We start from the raw sequence: 12,874 nt of genomic DNA on the forward strand, positions 1-12,874 counted from the left end.
CTACCAAAGTTTCAAAGCCCAACTCCGCTGTTTCCTTCCATGACTCCCTTAGTCTGGGTGGTACATCTCCTCCTGTGTTTTCACCACACCTAGATTAGTTCTACCACACAATTTTAAAATGCATTATTGTTAAGTTGCCTGCTTCCCAACTAGATCAGTGGTTCTACTTTTTGGCTTCAGGATCTGTTTGTACTCTTAAAAAAAAAAAATTACTGAGCTCCAAAGAGCTTCTGTGTGTGGGGAATAATACATCTATCAATATTTACCATTAGAAATTAAAACTGAGAATTTTTAAATGTATTAATCCATTTTAAAGTAACAAATCTATTCTTTGTTAATATAACTAACATTTTATGAAAAATAACTACCATTTCAAAACCAAAAAAACAAATTTAGTAAGAAGAGTGGCATCTTCTTACATTTGTAAATCTCCTTAATGTCTGACTCAACAGAGAACAGCTGGATTCTCCTATCTGCTGCTGCTTTCCATCTATTATGACATCCCAAATGTCTTCCAGCCTCTGAAACACTCCACTGTATTCTCGTGAGAGGCTGAGAGTGAAGAAGAGCAAATAATGTCTTGATTTTATCATGAAAATGGTTTAGCCTTCACAAACCTTTTAAAAGTGCCATAAAGACCCCTGGGGCCCTGGACCTCATCTCTGAAACCTCTGCAGTCCTAGTAAGATCCTTACCGGCCATGACATTCCTTTTCTTTGTAACCTCAGAACCTGAAATGGCATGTGATTCATAACACACTTGCAGTAAATGCTATCCGAGTGCATGAGCAAACTGAACAAGCAGGTGGATGAACTAATGATTACAAATAAATTCAGGCTGCCTTCCAGTCCACTCACTGAGAATTTCCACAGTATGAATCGACCCAAAATTCACAGAGGAAATGTAACAGTTTGGGGACAGTAATTAAATATCAATTACCATCCATCTGAATGAGTAGTTCAGACTTGACTCTGCGACTTGCCTCATGTTCATCAGAGGTTCCTCTTCGACTACAGATAGAATCTATCTCATCGATGAAGATCGTGGTCGGCGCATAAAATCTAGCCTTTGTAAAAAAACATTTTAAAGCAACCATTCAATGAACTCATAAAATAATCTGAATTTTTTAATGCCATTTCCTCCTCCTAAAACAATGCTTTAAAAAAAAGAGCAGAAATTTCTTACTGCTTTATTGCCACCATTTGGCTACTGACAAGAGATTAAATCATTTATATCAGAAAATGGAAATTTCTAAAAATAAAAGTTAGATGGTTGGTGAAGGTGGGTGACAGATACATGGGGATTCATAGTACTATTTTTGTACTAACTTTTGGGTTTGAAAATTTCCATAATATAAATCTTCTTAAAGATAAATTATCAATCTCCATCTTCAAATATATATTCTTAAGTAACTACTGCAAGTCCCTTCCGAAAAAAGAATAAACTTTTACAGATCAACTTCTGATTTTTTAATTAAATACTAAAATATACTCTGCTCAACCAGCTCATTAGAAATCCAGAAATATCAGGAAGCCTGGGTGGCTGGCTCTATTGTTATGCTTCTGCCTTAGGCTCAGGTCATGATCCCAGGGTCCTGGGATCAAACCCTGCATCGAGCTCCCTGCTCAGTGGGAAGCCTGCTTCACCCTCTCCCACTCCCCCTGCGTATGTTTCCTCTCTCACTGTGTCTCTGTCAAATAAATAAATAAAATCTTAAAAAAAAAGAAAAGAAAAAGGAATCCAGAAAAATCAAACCACACACATTTCTAAAGTGTCTTCCACCCTTACTGGATAGGATGCCAAAGGGCTTTCTCTTACCTCAAAGAGAAAGATACACTGAAAACGCATCAACTATTCCACAAAACCCACCACCCTATACCTTACTCATGTGTCAAGATGGAACTGTTCAACTACATCTCCATTTGCCCTTTTAAAAACAGATTCCTGGGGCGCCTGGGTGGTTCAGTGGGTTAAGCCTCTGCCTTCAGCTCAGGTCATGGTCTCAGGGTCCTGGGATCATACCCGCATTGGGCTTTCTGCTCAGCACGGAGCCTGCTCCCCCCCACCGCCCCTGCCTGCCTCTCTGCCTACTTGTGATCTCTCTGTAAAATAAATAAATAAAAATCTTTAAAAACAGACTCCCTAGACAAATGGATGTAAAAGGGGTATCATTTGCCTACACAATCAGTTCTTTGAAATCTGAAAATATCATCACTCACCATTTCAAACAACAGACGGACTAACTTCTCAGATTCACCTCTATATTTAGATGTCAGTGTAGAAGAGGAAACATTGAAGAATGTTGTGCCACATTCAGTGGCAACAGCTTTAGCTAGCATAGTCTTACCGGTGCCTGGGGGTCCAACCATCAGTACACCCTGAAATTTCAAAAGATGTATTAAATGTTTTAGCAGATTAAAATGCATTCTTATAAGGTGTCATCAGCTATTGATGTACATAAAAATTTTCCCATCAAAAGATTAACTCAACTGTCACAGTAAAATCACAGTGTATTTGACATAAGTATCATTTCATAGATTTAAAAAAATGACTGATTTCACAAAATGTCTCAAATCAGAGGCACTTAGAGATGGGCTAACAAAAGGCCCAGGCAATAAGAAATCTTCTGATACATTGAGAAAGAACCTACCCGATTTTCTTAAAGTTGGAAGAACATAAGTATGTGTAGTCTTGAGCATGGCTTAACAGTGACGACTCTGTTTAAACATAATGAAAGTAAGGTATTTTCTACCACATATTCCTTGACCTCCTAAGGGACAAAACCGGTCTTCCACAACACATAATACACAGTTTTAATCAAAAGTAGAGATCCGGGACGCCCGGGTGGCTCAGTTGGTTAAGCCGCTGCCTTCCGCTCAGGTCATGATCCCAGGGTCCTGGGATGGAGTCCCACATCGGGCTCCTTGCTCGGCAGGGAGCCTGCTTCTCTCTCCCCCTCTGCCTGCTTGTGCGCTCACGCGCGCACTTTCTCTCTCTCTCTCTCTCTCTCACAAACAAAAAAAAAAAAAAAAAAAATAAAAAAAAAAAAAAAAAAAAGGAGAGATCCACTTATTAGTTAATAAGGTAACTAAAATCCAGTGGCAATTCAAGCATAATCAATTCAGCTAGCATTTTATCAGCTTAATGTGCTAAACAATTAACAGTTCATATAAAATAGTTACTGATGAAAGAACTACTAAACACAAACTAAAAACTAAATCTTAGTTACTTCTTACCTTTGACAACATACAAAATTCTTCTGTAAATATAAATCAATAAGGAGTAAAAGTTATTCAAGAACACCAATCCTCTGGTGTTGAAGACTACTGGATATTCAATACTCAGTATTTTCTTCTTCCAATGGAAATTCAAATACATAGTTAACACTACATTTCTTTTGTATATTGGTTGGTGATCTTTAAAAGAATTCTGTTCCATTTATTAATTTAGTTTAATAAGCTTCTGGGGATTCAAACTTTGAAAACTATGCACACACAAAGTTTCCAAATTCAGAAACTGTCCAAACCCTTTCCTAGTGTGAAAATTAAAGAAAGGAAAACGCCTTTAAAATAGAGCTGCAAGGCCAGAAGGGGGAGCTCTTGTGCCCTACAACTCTTGGTCAATTGCAAACCCTACTGGAAGAGACCAGCCTTACAAGTCTACATACACTACATTAGATACTTTACCAGCCAGGCATGAGGAAGAAAGGTTTTTCTCCTCCCTGTGGCAACAATGAGAGAGTGTCAAAACCAATGGGAGACTGTCAAAACCCAGCCAATGAAAAATCACTATACTTTAACCTCACACTTTACTCCAATAGATTTTTTCTTTTATTACATCCCTCCCAATTTCCCCTTTCCTCTATAAAAATGTTCTCCTTTGCTCTCCAAACTTGCGTATGGTTCTGCCATAGCCTGTGTGTCCCAAATTGCAATTCTCTGCTATTCCTAAATAAACCCATTTTTCAGTGATAAAATAACCAACAGCTTTATTCTTAAAGATAACACTAGGTATAGAATTCTGACACCTAGAAAGAGGATTTGAAATACTACTTATATAAAAAATTTTTTGCTTTCCAAGGAACTTGTAGCTGTGCATGAGATGGATATTTTGAAAACTGTACAAACAACTAATGGTATAAGCACAGCTATAGCAAAATTCATTATTTCTCGAATGTCCCTTTTGAATGCCCTCTCAGTTCCTGTAATGTCTTTCATGTGGCCACCTCCAGTAAGAGTTAATTTCCAGTATCTCCTCTATTTCCTGTATCTACTTCTCTACTGGCTCCTTCCCTCAGTATATAAACATACTTAAATCTGTCCTGTTTAAAAAAGAAAAAATCCTTTGCTTGACCTTACAAACCCTTTAGCTACTATCTACTTCTTCCCTTCTCAGCCAATCTTCTTAAATGGTTCATGCTCACTATTTTTTCTTTATGAGCTACAATCTGACTTCTGCTTCCACTAATTCACTAAAACGACCTAATTTACTAATCCAATGGTCAGTTTTCAACTTTTATCTTCTGTCCTTCTCTCTGACCTCTGATGGTGCTGATACCTGAGGTTCATTCCCTTCTTCCTGAAAGTCTTCACCCTCTCTTAGTTCTAGGACACTATTCTTCCCTAACACTCCTCCTACTTATGACTCTCTTCAGTGCCTTTCAGCTTTCCTCCTCCCCTGCCTCTATATTCTCAAAGCAATCAAGCTTCTTACTCTTTTTCCTTCATGGACCTCCCTGAACAATCTCATCCACACCCATATTATTATTTTAATTTAAATTCAAATTCTATCCTAAGCTCCAGAACTCTACTTCCAATTATTGCTGAGTATTTATCTAAACATATTTTGTTTCTATTTAAACCTGCTCATCTTCTCAATTTCCAGTATCAGTTCATACATAGTTCACAGTACTGTATAATAAAGAATTTGGCTGGTCTTTTCCCCCAGTTCCTGGGAGGTAGATTATAAATCCCTGGAATTTCCAAAGTGACAGGAGTGCTCTGTTGTTCACTTGAACCATGAATTTTATGCTGAGGTGACTCACGGTGGGCCCCTGTATAGTTTATGCTAATGAGATGATTCAAGATGGTAGCTGGCCTTCCCAGAAAAACCAACCATGGGATTAGAGGGCTGGGACCTTGAGCTATACAATATCAACTAGACCTAGAGAAAGAAGGGAGACTGGAGACGGAGACACATGGGCAGTGATTCAATCAATCATGACTATGTGGTGAAACCTCAATAAAAGCCCTGGACACTGGAGCTGGAGTGAGCTTCCCTGTTAGCACTATTCTATGTACTGTCACATACCCACAGCATCCTAATTCTATGGGCAGAAAACAGAAGCTTCACTTTCAGCCTCCTTACAGATCTTACCCTATGCATTTCTTCCTTGGGCTAGTTCTGATTTGCCTCCTTTTGCTACATTAAACCTGTTATTCTAAGTACAATGCTTTATTAAGTTCTGTGAGTCATTCCAGAAAATTATGAAACCTAAGGGGGTCCCCAAATTTATAGCCAGCTGGCCAGAAGTGAGGGTGACCTGGGGATGCCCAAGTTTGCATGTGGCATCTGAAAGGAGGGTAGTCCCACAGAAAAGTGCCTTCAATGTGTAAGGTTTGGCTCAGTTTGGGGTCACTGGTGTCCGAAGTAATTGCATACTCCTTCAATTCAAGACTGGAATTTGAGAGTCATACAACTCGTGCCCTCTCTCTCTATAAACATTCAGTCATAATGTTATCATTTACCTTTTAAACGTCCCTCACAAATCCACCCATTTTTCATAATCAAATAGCAAATGCCTTTGTGCAGGTCCTGTTGTTCAGCTCGACTACTGCCGGCCAATGTGATTTTCTACATGTGCAAATCACCTTCCTGGTAAAGACTTACAGGGCTCATCATGATAGGGGGGTTACACCTACCTTACTGTCTTAAAACTCCTATAGACAGCTATTTTAAGACTTTTTTTCTCTCTTTTAAGTATTGTTTTTAAAGTTATAATACAGAGGAAATGTACGGTAATATATTACCAATATTAGGTAAATCTATACTAGTCTACAAAAGTGTTTAAGTTATAGAAGACAATCAAAATGCCATGAGTATTCCAAGCTATTTGTGTAAATATAAAATCTCTCCTCCTCTTTACTTTAAGGCGTGTCAAAAGAGGAAGAGATACTGAGAAGAGAAACAAACCTTCCTAGCTAATTCAGAAGGGCAGAATAAGATCATGGTTTTACTTCACTCTACTGAGTAGACTAAAGGAAGCCTCTGCCTGTGACTGAGACCAAAAAAGTTCTGGGCAGTCATTGTTAGAAGGGTATTTTAATATGCTAAAATAAAAACAATGGATTTAGGAATAGCCCTGAGCAGGCTTTTTACTCTAAAGTAGAGGGCAGGTCTAAGAATAATACCAAGCCTAAACAAAGTGATCAAAACAATTAATTAGTGAGAAATATGCCAACTTTCAGAAAGGCATTTATTTGATCAAATACTTATTCTATAAGACTATCTACTATTTAATTTGCTTGTTAACTTATTTGCAGAAACAGACATCTAGAAAATTTTTAAAGCTAATCCCTAGCCCAGCAAACCTGAGCGCAGTGACTTAACTAAAGACTGTAGTTTCAACATTCTATTCCTCTGAGAAGCAACACACCTCAACTACAAATTCAAGTCCAGGTGTTAAGAGGGTACACAAACCTCCTCCAACCTTTACCAACTTGGTTAACAAACACATAAAGAAACCACGGTGCTGTCATTCATTATCACGCAAGCATCATCTTTAAACCTATTTTATTTTAATAAATGCTCACCTTCCATGGCCGTCTAATCCCTTTGAAAAAGTCAGGCATCCACATAGGAAGAACAACAGCTTCTCTTAGCAACTTCTTAGCTTCTTCCAGATCTGCTATGTCATCCCTTTGCAAGAGAGCAAAGTTTCATGTTTATTCATGGACACCTTTGACTTATGGTCAATACTAATTTTTTAAAATAATTTTTTATGAAATTAGTATATTAAGAACATTATTTTAATTAATATTGCATAAAATGATCAGTGAAAACATACTGTAGTTATTAATTAGGACATGCTTGTTTGTTTTTAATATTTTATTCATCAGAGAGAGAGAGAGAGAGCACAAGTAGGGAGAGCAGCAGTCAGAGCCGGCAAAGGCCGGTAAACGGGAGAAGCAGGCTCCCTGCTGAGCAAGGAGCCCCAATATAGGACTCAATCCCAGGACATGACCTGAGCTGAAGGCAGACACTTAACCCACTGAGCCATCCAGGCGTCCCTAATTAGGACATGTTATTGAATTAACAACCTTTGTCATTTATGTCAACATCAAGTTAACATGTAAAATGACTGGTTAGCTTTTGAAAGAAGAACTGTCCTGTCAATTCTACACATGCATTTATTATGGATGAAGGCACAGTCATGGATGATAAGAAAAGACTGACATTAGGCCAACCAATAACTTGTTTTCTCTGCTGCTTTAATTCAAGAACTTAAAAGACTTACCAATGAATGCTAGGATTCCTGGATACAATGTCTCTCTCTAGAGCTTCCACCAGATCCTTATCATACCCAGCACCATCAAATTTAGGAATTTCACCATCGCTCGCACCATCTTGCATATTCTTCCTTCCCTGGAGACAGATATAAAAAAAAGTACTGGTTAATAAGAAGATAATTTTAATTAACATCATTGAGCTTTCAAGATATTAAAATGTAATAATTTCAAAGTAACTTTTCATTATTTTAAGATACTGTTTTGTGATTACCCAAATGCCATAACTGTTTATTTCATCAGAAACAGATGAACTTTATTACACACTTCTTTACATTTACATCCTTGGGGGTACAATTTCAAGTAAAACTAAAATGATCCTTGGTAGATACTTCTTAGTTTGTGGATGCGGGGAATTTCCAGTGCCACCAAAGAATATACAGAATATTAATGGAGAGGAAGAAACAACATTAACTTACTGAAAACCTACTACATGGCAATAAATCACAAATATATTATCTCATTTAATACTCACAACAAGGTAGTTATTATTATCCTTATTTTTTTACAAATAAGGAACTGGAACTCAGGTAAAATACCCTAATCAAGTTTAAAATTATTAAATGTCAGAGTAGAGATTTTAATGTAGCTCTTTCTGACTCCTCGAACATAGGCCCTTTGCACAACATCAGACCACCTCACGCCTGAGTCAGCTTAAAGCTTAATAAGAGCTTTATAAACTATGAATCCTATGAAACTATGAAAGCCAAGAAAGAGGCTACAGATGAGGAAAGCCTTGGGACTCTGATCTGCATCTTACAAAGCCTTTTTTCCCTGTTACTCTTAGCACCTCCCAGGATTTCCTCCCAGTAAAGTCCTTGGACCGCATCACAAAGTCACAGTAATGATAATGGTAAAAGGACCTTTTTAAGCAGTATTATTAAGACCACTAAAGCAATATACTTTACCCCAAATTCTTTATTTAATATGGTGGCTTTAAAAAAGAATTACATGCTCTGGTTTCTGTGGGGTTCTGCCAAGATTCACTCAGCTTTGAAGAGCTTTAAATGAAATGCGCTCAGTTGCTAGAGATAGTTTAACCACGGGACAGAGCCAAATACCCTTCTAGAGCTTCAGCCCCATAGTTACTGTCTAATACAAAAATGAAAGGGAAAGTGGTCAAAAAATGTGTGAATTTCCTAAGCTTAAATCTGAAGAGAGAACAGGATGAACCTCTCCTACCACACTTCATCTGAGATTAAGCATAATCTTGATCATAAGTGCTGACAGGGGACTAAATGCTTCCCCTTGGGCAAATGCTTGAGTTCATTAAGCCACTAGGTAAATGACCAAGCAGTACTCTTGGTGACTTGACCTGAAAAACAAATAATTTACTGTTTCTGGGTAGCACGGTGACAATATTAAGCTAAATTTTCATAAAGATTCTTATATTTCAGAAGATAGATACCAATATTGACACTATAAAGAGTATATTTGTGGCGTACTTAACACGACAAACATAATATCTACATATTTAAAATAATCTCAGCCTAGAATCACACTTTATAACACAGGTAGGACAAGGCTACGGAGTCACATTGAAGCAAATCACTGGCAATTCCCTGTAATCATTTTAAAAACTCTTCTAGAAGTAAATCAACTAAAGAATGCAACAGAAACTGATATATCTGGGACTTATTAACATGCCATGATAGGACAGTCATTGTAATTTGAGACTTAAAAAATTGTTAAAAAATATAAGCAGACATCCATTTTAGTATGAATTCCCAAGTGGTAGGGAAGACATGATAAACAAGGGAAAGAAAAAGCTGTACAATTACCTCAAAGTAGTATGAACCAGAGGATTTAAGAATAATTATGTGAGCATCTGTCTAATACATTTCATTGTGTTAGGTTTTATCAGTGAATGAAAATACACTATCTGCCCTCACTGAGCATCTAGTCTAGCAGGGGAAACAAGTAACATGTAAACAAAACAAAAACACACATAAACTGTTAAATGCTGTGAAAACACTGAGTGGTCCATGTGGCTAAGAACTGAACAAATAAAACAGACTGGAGAGACAGGCAGAGGCCAGCTCACCCAGGCCCCTATGGGCCACAGTGCGGAGTCTGGATTTTATTCTAAATGTATCGTGAAAATATCTGAAATATGTTATATAGGGAATGACAGGATCTGATTTAAATCTTTAAATGACACTTCTACCTACCATGTGGAAAAAGGATGGAATAGAAGTAGAAGCAGAGAAAGAAAAACCTGTGTTACAGTATTCAAGGTCAAGCCTTTCAATACACAGAAGAGGAAATGTGGGGTAAGCCAGTCAAATGACTTGCCCTAGAATCCAAAGTTTATCAAAGGTAGAGATGAGATTTGAATACAAATTAAGTACTCCAAAAACGATTCTAGGAACTCTTCCAAGTCAAAATGGTGAGGTTATTAAAAAACAAATTTAGATAAACTAAAAATAAGTAATTTGGTGACACTGGGAAATCAATAAAATGGGTGATCATTATCTTTCGTAACAAATACTCAAATAAACTAGAACAGGGATAACAAATACAAGTAATTGTGGTTTCAGTTAATGAGCTAGATTAACTGTAATACCTAAAAGAGACTTAGTTTTCAAGCAATAAAGATAACCTCACTCAAGATTATTACCTGAACAATTTCTAGTAATAATAATGATAGCTACAATAACACTGAAATGATCTTAGAAAAAAATCTTTGCTTAGATTTTTCACATTAATTGACAAAGGTCAATGTAGCAAGAATTTGATATTTAGCATGAAGTCTAACAGACCTTTTTCCTCATTAAAGCAAATATTTTAGCATCTTTTTACTAACATCTAAATTACCCTTAACAAGAAAGGTTTATTAATGATCTTTCATTAGTATTGGCTAATAATACTATGTGAAAAAAAAATGAGGCTAAAATTAGTGACTAACACATTATATAAAGTCAATTAATGACACAATTTGGCCTAAAGTGCAAATAATGGCTTTTACATTTTACTGCATGTCTTCTCACATTGGCAGATTAAGTAGAAGACAGTCAGTTACTAGCTCTGGGTCTTGCATTTCAAGTGACAAATGAATTGCAACCAAAAAGAATATCCAGGGCAATGAAAAATTCAAAAACTACATCATATAGAGGAGGATCAGGGACACTAGAGACTTCTAATGGAGCCACATGACAAACTGACCTATTTACCTCTACTTCCTCTAGTAGTTCTTTCAAAAGAAAGAACCAGGACCAATTGAAAGTAACAAAAGATATAAATTTCAGATCAGCAAAATAATTTTCTAACAATGAGTTCTAACAAAGGGATCATTGCTCTTGTTAGGTTGTGAGCTACCCAACATCAGAATTACTAATTAGTAATTAAAAACAAAAAACAAAAAACAAAAACAAAAACACTGGCCCACAATCACAGGGATATCCAAGCTCATCTCAACTCTGAGCTCCGCAACATCACGTTGATAGCTTGAAATGGGTCACAGAAATATTTGTATCACAGAAATCAGCTGATACTACAAATCAGGGCTTGATTTATTATTTTACTAATGGTCTAGACTTAAGAAAATAATGGGGAAAACATTAATAATGCAAATGAAACTTAAAAGTATGCCATTTCTACAGCTGTTACATTGTAAACAGCATAAAAATTAATGAAATATTTTTCCATTATTTGAAAACTATTAACTGCTTCATCAAAGTTGCCCAAATAGTCGGTGAATGAGTGAACTACCAACATGCATTCCTACTGTTTTACTTTCATCTTACTCATTAACAGAAAAAAAAAAAAAAAACAACACCAACCAACATTCATGTCAGAACTACATTTTTATTCATTTGTTAACTGCAACCATAGGTTGGCTACAGATAAAAAGAGCTGAGCAAAAGTCAGCAAAGGCATCCTGTGAGAGTCCATTCACCCTACAGATTTTACAGTAAAGAATACTATATATTTAATTATTTGTAAATTATGTGCTACACATCCTTTATATCAGTCAGATTTATAATAAATGTGTGAATGTGTATATACACATACTTTTTTTCAGAAAACTAGTTATTGAACATTTAACAATACACTGCTAATTTGATGATCATTGTTCATCAAATAGACCCCATAAGACAGTATCCATTTCTTCATAAGAAAAAGAAAAATTTTTCTGAAGTCACTGTTCATTTGTATAATCACTTATCAACAGTTCTCAATCCAGTTTACAACATCTCTTCACATCAGACATCCCTACTTAACTCAGTGATTTCTCCTGTCCTTATATATTTTTTTACACCTATAAAGTTAAGCGGTTTGAATACAGCAGAAACTTTCAAACATTTGACCATGACACAAAATAATAAATTCACTTGAGATGAGCTACTATACACTAATATAATTATGATTAAGTTTTTTATATATATTCATATAACTCAGTATTTTTTTTTCTCAAAATAACAGTGTCCTTACTATCACTAGAGCATTCTGAATTTTCTAGTCTATTCTCTCTTTTTTTTTTTTTAAGCTGGTTGCAATACACAAAACTAATTTTTAAAACACAACGGGGACTACAATATCTCTGAGGAGCCTGCCAACACAAGGTCCTCATTTTCAAATTATTATTCAAAGGCCATGGATATCTAGCAGTTTTACCTAAACCCCCTCAAACCCTATCACAGCCTTCAGTGAATTTTAAGGACCCTAGTATTCTAATGGGCATTTGAGTGCTTACAACAATAATAACTGAACCAAGTACACTTTTCAAAATCTAATAAACTTTGCATGAGTTTGTTTTTCTAAATTGTAGTCCCTTTTGTGTCCAGAGTGACTCAGAAAACATCTTTTATCTTCAAACAACTGCAGACTTTTTTTTTTTTTTCTCAAATAAAGGACTTACTTTCCAGTGACATTCTCAGTACTTAGATGTCTACGAAAGAATAAAAGTTAGAAAATTACTTGGAACTTTTTAAGAGACAATTTGCAATCTCCAGAAAAATGTGACAACAAATGCTGCCTCGTTGCTTTGTTCTTTGCTTACAAGTCACTCAACATTTAGTTAATTGTTCTGGGACTCCTTTCTAATCCAATCCATATTTTTAATCTAGTTTGGCAGGGATAACTACATAATATGAAAAAAAACCTAAAATAAAGAGAGAAAAGATCTGTGCACAAATTCAAATTCCATTCCAAGCTCCATCCCTTACTCTCTGACCTTGGGCCAGGTACTTCAGCTTTCTACCTCAGTTTCTTCATTTATAAGATGACTACCTACTTCATGGGACTGTCCCAAATTACTATCTAATCACTCCGAATGATGCTTAGCAGGGAAGCATCCAATAAACCAT

The 12,874-nt window shown here is 36.2% G+C and overlaps 1 protein-coding gene across 5 annotated transcripts in view; it reads right to left on the bottom strand.

Moving 5' to 3' along the window:
* Positions 1-12,874, bottom strand: part of KATNAL1 (katanin catalytic subunit A1 like 1) — a 73,361-nt gene that overhangs the window by 18,984 nt on the left and 41,503 nt on the right. For all 5 annotated transcript variants that reach the window (XM_032879987.1, XM_032879990.1, XM_032879989.1 and 2 more), the window contains exons 5-8: positions 7,517-7,644; positions 6,813-6,918; positions 2,220-2,378; positions 940-1,066 (exon numbers count right to left, since the gene is read on the bottom strand). In XM_032879987.1, coding sequence (XP_032735878.1) covers positions 940-1,066; positions 2,220-2,378; positions 6,813-6,918; positions 7,517-7,644 — 520 coding nt within the window. The remainder of the gene's footprint in view (positions 1-939; positions 1,067-2,219; positions 2,379-6,812; positions 6,919-7,516; positions 7,645-12,874) is intronic.

This window comes from Lontra canadensis, unplaced genomic scaffold (genome assembly GCF_010015895.1).
Source record: "Lontra canadensis isolate GAN:19392208 unplaced genomic scaffold, GSC_riverotter_1.0 scaffold67, whole genome shotgun sequence".
Lineage (NCBI taxonomy): Eukaryota > Metazoa > Chordata > Mammalia > Carnivora > Mustelidae > Lontra > Lontra canadensis.